The sequence below is a fragment of the Scaptodrosophila lebanonensis genome, unplaced genomic scaffold, assembly GCF_003285725.1.
Source record: "Scaptodrosophila lebanonensis strain 11010-0011.00,11010-0021.00 unplaced genomic scaffold, SlebRS2 tig00001410-arrow-pilon, whole genome shotgun sequence".
NCBI classification, from domain to species: domain Eukaryota; kingdom Metazoa; phylum Arthropoda; class Insecta; order Diptera; family Drosophilidae; genus Scaptodrosophila; species Scaptodrosophila lebanonensis.
The window spans coordinates 4,437,533-4,443,598 of record NW_022060738.1 but is presented as its reverse complement, the minus strand read 5'-3'; the positions used below and the strand labels follow the sequence as shown (position 1 = coordinate 4,443,598).

The following is a 6,066-nucleotide window of genomic DNA, read 5'->3' as shown; positions in this document are numbered from 1 at the left end:
CTCGTCTTCTCATGCTTATTTAGGAGTTTGAACAGTTCTTTAATGATATAAAAAAAGTTCTATTTGAAAGTTGTGCAATTTCCTAATTTTTGCAAGTTTTGGTGGGATCTGTTTTTCATGAAAGAAAACTTGTTGTTAAAAGGGTGTTGAAGACAAGATTTAAGCTTTCTTTTTATTACTCCTATTGGTATAAGGAAAACGTATTCATTGAATACCTTTGTCGGACGATTTCCATTCAATTCTTCATTCGAAGCAAAAGAAAACTGATATTTAAGCTAGGCATGTAAAACTAAAAAAACTCGCTTTCTTGAGAGACAACGGCAAAACGCATAACGCGAAAGCAATAATCATAAAAGACGACAGCAAAAAGGAAAAGGAGCACGCAATGGATAAAGCTGCAAAAACAGACATTGCGTTTGGATCATCAATTAAATGGCCTGAGCATATAATCAGCATCAACAACAACAACAAGTAAACTTATGTACATAAATATGTACATATGTATGTATGTATGTGTGCGTGTTTATGGCGTCCGATGGCACAAAATGTGTGCCGGCCTAATTGATTTGTTGTCGATTTGCAAGGACTGGTCGCGCGGAACACGCGGAGTAAGACTGAAGACTAAAGACTGCTTTATTTGTTTAAGTGTAGCTGATGGTATATGTGTACACACACACAAACAAACAAACATACACGCACAGACCAAATGACAGCTCGAGGAAGGGGGCTCGTCGTCGTCATCAATGCTGCTGCAGTGCTGCGACTGCGCAGTCAACGTCAAACTCATGCAGCGTCTCTCGTTTGGTGGTTGTGATGTGGTCAGATAATGTGAAATTGTGACCGCAGTGGCCACTTGAGTGGCCAAGTGGTAAGCCGGTATGCGCATGAGCATTCGTTGCCACACACAATCGCAGGCACACTCATGCGTCTTGGAATTTGCGCGCAAACAATTTATTTGCATTTTTAATTTTCATGTTCTTGTTTTTGTTGTCGTTTTTCGTTTTTTTCTCGTTCATTTTTGGTGCAACGCACCAACCTGCAACTTGGTCAACGTGGCAAGCATGTGGCATGGCTTCTATTTTGGGTCTAACTTGTTGCAACAACTACAACAGCGATGTTGCTATGTCGGCTTCAACAAGTTAACCAAGTTAGCAAAGCTGTTGCAAAAATAGAACTTTAATTTATTGTGGCTGCTGCTGCTGCTGTGTTGCTGCTGCCATCGCTTCTTGTCCTTACATGGCCATCATATCATTTTCATGACAATGTTGCTGCTGGTCGTTGCACGTTGCAAAATGTTTTCAAGCGCTTTAAACGAAAGTGAAATGTTGTACTATATATACACACACACATACATACATAGTATGCACGGTGTCTAGATGCCTGCTATTATTGTTGTTGCTCTTGTTCTGCGCCATGTGTTTAACTATTTTTAAAACGTAGTAGTGGTGCCATAATTGTTGATCGTTTGTGACGGCGTCTACAGAATAGTGATGCCAATGCCAATTTTAATTATGGCCAACCTTTGAAAAGTGGGCGTGTAGAAGTTGCAACAGTGGGCAGCAACGTGATAAAAGCTTGAATAATTAATGACATATATTAAAAATAAATGGAAAGGTAAGACAGATCCAATTTTTATACACTTACTGCCTTAAAGAGGCAACTGTTAGTTTTCCTAAGCTTTTAAGCACTACTAGGACACATTATCTAACTCCGAAAAATATTAAAATAATAAAAAATATGAAAATATTAAAATTTGTCTTAGTATGATCTTTTTTTTTGCTAAAAATATACATTTCGTAACTAAATTTGTTATTAATCGTCTGCTGTTTCATCAATATCGATTAATTATAACAAATAGGAACGATCTCAGCAACAAAGTCTTAGTTGGAGAATTTTGGGGAAAACGAGCACTGGCTCGACTTTAACAATTTACTCGCTTTATCAGCGGACTATTTTTTTTTTGTTTGAATTTTAACTGAAATTAATCAAACCAATATTGATATAAATTCTCAATGAATAATAAGCCGTTCATCACAATTTATTTTGCATACTTCTATAAGAAGTCCAGTACATCTAATTCTGTTTTTACACGGTCTTTCTAAAATTAAAAATTGCATATACATATGTATATTTCTTTAGAAACCAATCTACCGTGTAAAAACAGAATTAGGAGGATTTATATTCTGGTTGTTTATTGCAACTCATAGCGTGCATATAATTCAATAATTATATTTTTATACATAGCAGCCAACCAAAGCCAACCCACTTGAATATTTTCAATCTATGTAGAGACAATCATAATTGGTGAGGAAAACAGTACTAAATGTGTAGGTTAACATTAATTAACGTTCAACAACATTATTCAACAACAATCGATTCAACAACATAAGTTGAATGTAATCCTTTTCTTAAAGAATTAAGTACATAATACATTTTTTGTAAAACTTAAAATATTTCTTACAAAACTAAGCTCAGGTTCTTTTCACATGAATAAACAAATGAGTATAGAGAATTCTGTAAGTATAGATTACAGCTAGATCATTTACTATTACCTCGAGCTACCTTTTTTTTATTTATAAGTTAAGACTGTGCTACAAATAAAATTAAGGTTAATAGGTTTAGGAAAATGTTATACGCCCACATAATTCAAATAACATAATAAAATAGCTTAATATTAAAATTTTTACCAAGTCACGAGCCTGCTTAATTAAACAGCAATGGCGTAAATAAAAATATTAAGCTTTTGACTGAAAAGAAGTTGAAGATGGTCTCCGTTTGTGAAGAGGAAATTCCGTTGTAAGACAACATTTGTTGCAAATACATAAAAAAACAGGCTTTGCAGTGTATTTTCGTTTTTGGCCCAGTGTGCTGATTATTTTTAGCTCAGAATGCGCTCTAATTTATGTTCGGTATTGCTCAGGTACAGTAGTACCCTCCGCCTCGGTTTGGGCCGGAACACAGGTTGTCTGGTCAACCTTGCATATACGGCCATTTTGTTTGTACGTAAATTGTTTGCTTCCGAAATCATTTCGCGCTTGAAAACGTGTTAAATATGCAGAGTTGATATACTTGTATAACAGCGTTTATAAGTATAGTATTATACATAGTATACTACTCATACATGTGTATGTGCTATGAAAATGTAATTTCTTTATTGTAGCATCATTCAAAATTAATTTAAAAATTGCTTGCGAAAACAAATTGACGCCTGAATGTTAATGGAGGCAAATATTTGCCAACATCATTAAGTTCATTAGGAAAAAGTGTTTCGGATCGAATGCTAAAAAAGGTATAAATAAAAGTCAGAAATGCAAACAACAGAAAAGTAACATACAAAACGTGTTTTGAGGGTGCTCTCGAAATGGCGTCAGCGTCACGTGAGCTTCGACGATGATTCAGATATGTAGGCTAAAGCTATAGCCAGACGTGGAGTGGTGTTTGGCATTGGGTCAGAGAAAGATTTAAGTACCCCTGCATACCTGATTCCTCAATCGATACTATTGGCCTGTGCTGATTGACGGAGAGGAGCGCTCAACAACTGAGCAGATGTTCTGAAGCGGCAACAATAGCAATGGCAAAACCCTTGGTCCATGCTCGAATGCCCTGGACTGTTAGCTGTCACATTAGCTGGCTACCTGGTTGTTTTTAGATTGTGCCGGTTCCAGGCAGAACCTCTGAGTCTAACGTTTACGAACTGAGAGCCACAAGGCATGACTGCGGCGCAGTTGTTTGAAAACAAAACACAAAACGGGGCTTAAAAACTCACGTTTGTTGTATGTCAGTTTTGAAATACATACACATACATCTTATGTATATTTTCCTATCTCTGCCAAGAAATTTGTGTACATAATGCCGTATTTATACGGCATAGCGGATACAAAGTATTGGGTGGGCAGGAGCAAGAAGGAAGGCGTCCAACCTGTGCCACCCATTAAATTTCGGCGAAATAAACTCTACGAAGGACGGGTCAAGTTTAATCATGACGATCTACCCATACAATTCCGCACAACTCCCGCTACTCTGGTCGAGCTCTGCGTTAACGTGGTCGACAAGTTGCCATTACCTTCGGTCTTTGAATGGGACGACATGGACATACGACGCTGGATCAAGCGCTATGGCTATCCACAGTATATGGTGTGTAGTTCTGCATAAAAAATCAAAAAAACCATTATTGTATTCATGTTTTCCTTCATGTATTTGATACCAGTATTTGTCACAAAATATACAAAATGTTGCACAGGGAAGACGTCCTTCAATTGTTCTAAAATTAAATTTAAAATTTTTCAATATAATAAAAAATAGAACATTCAACTGCATATAATATTAGCCTTTTTGCAAATATTTTTGAATTAAATTTAATAATATTCAATTTACTTTCAAAGAATAATAATAATCAATTTTCTTTGAAAATTTAGTGGATTTTTGAAATTGTGTTTTAATTATTTTTGATGATAATATGTTTTATTTTTGCTTTTGTATTTTCCAGTTGAATAACCTTTTCTACAAATTTTTGCACATCTGTATATATAGCTGGCATTTGAAAAGTATAAAATGTATCTGTATTTCTGTTTTATTGAGTACCTATTTACAATTTTATTAAATTAATTTGTCGCAATTACAATCCACAAGATTAGTTCAATTTAAAATGTTTCTTATAGTTTTTGGTTAATATTATTACCATTACTTACAAATATCATATTTATTTATATTTTTTCTGCATATTATTAATTTAATTAAAAGTGTGTATATAGTATAGTTTCTCAGCATGTATTTATGTACGTATTTTTTTTAGAATACCTTTCGCGTCAATATGATTTGGGGTCGCAAGCTGTTGTTGCTGGATGCGTCAGCTTTATCGGCAATGAACATCAAGGACTTTGATCACATACGTCACATATCCTATGGCATACGTAGCCTGTTCCACTTCGAGCTTAGCAAATTCTCGCGTAGCTTATCACTGCCGGATGAGAAGCCCAACGAACTATATCTACTCTTTCACACACAGACTGGTGTCAACTACGACGAGGTGCGTCGCTCCGATCTGTATCGACGCATGCAAATCTTACGGGAGCGTCCACTAAATCTCTGCCACTGGGATCTGTTGGATTTGTGGCTGCGACGGGAGCGTGAACGCAAGTACACGGAACTAATTGGAAGGATACCACGCTATAATATGTACAAATGCATTCCCGTACCAGAGGAACCTGAACCGGTCGAGGTCTTACCGGAGGCAGTGATGTGCGAAACCTGCATACCGCCCTGCCAATGCGATTGGGATAATCGGGACGTCCGTTTGCCGTGGCGTCTAAGTACACTCGCCACCCACGGCCCTGTGATGACAAAGAGCAAGTGGACAACGATGGAGAACAAGTGCCGCACATGTATACCGCCCTGCGAGTGTCGCTGGCCCTCGCGCTATTATCTAACGGGCACCGTTATAAAATGTCTGCAGCACAAGTTCCCCGAGAAATTCTGTCCCATATTCGATGAGCGCATGAAGGCCGTGGCTAGACCCAGTCTCGTGGAGCGTTGGACACGATTTTCTATTTGAATTCAGGCATTTGGTTAGATGTATACATATGTATGTGTATGTACTGTATGTACATATGTTTGCTTGTATGAATGTATTTTAAAATTGCAATATGTATCTGCATTGTTGTTGCTTCACTGATTTTGATCATATCGTGTTAATTGCAAACTGTCAGCATTTTCTTTCAAACTCAAGACAATTCAGCTTGGAAAAAAATATCGTATTGACTCAAAATCAAACAGACAGCGTCAGCTTTGTGGCTGCCAACGCACCGTTGCGCTGAGAAAGTAAATAAAAATCACAAAAATTAATACAAAAAATAAAAGTCGCAAGAATTTGAATTTGCATCCCACGAAGCCAAGCAACGCAAGCGCAGACGTAAACAGCAACGTCAACAGCGACGCCTGCAGTAATCACGGCACGCGCAACACAGCCACAACGGCAACCGCTCAGCAGCTGCTCATTGCTCTCTCCGCTGCTCGCAGTTTGCCGCGTTCGCCAGCGCCATCAAAAAGCCAGCACCGCACAGACAGCAA

At 37.5% G+C, this 6,066-nt stretch overlaps 1 protein-coding gene across 1 annotated transcript; it reads left to right on the top strand.

Annotated features, from left to right (window-relative positions):
- The first annotated feature begins 3,800 nt into the window (after positions 1-3,800).
- On the top strand, positions 3,801-5,647 carry LOC115630701. The gene is made up of 2 exons (XM_030527353.1): positions 3,801-4,134; positions 4,793-5,647. Exons 1-2 carry the CDS (start codon positions 3,850-3,852, stop codon positions 5,549-5,551), a joined length of 1,044 nt encoding a protein of 347 aa, XP_030383213.1. The 5' UTR covers positions 3,801-3,849; the 3' UTR covers positions 5,552-5,647.
- Positions 5,648-6,066: the final 419 nt, after the last annotated feature.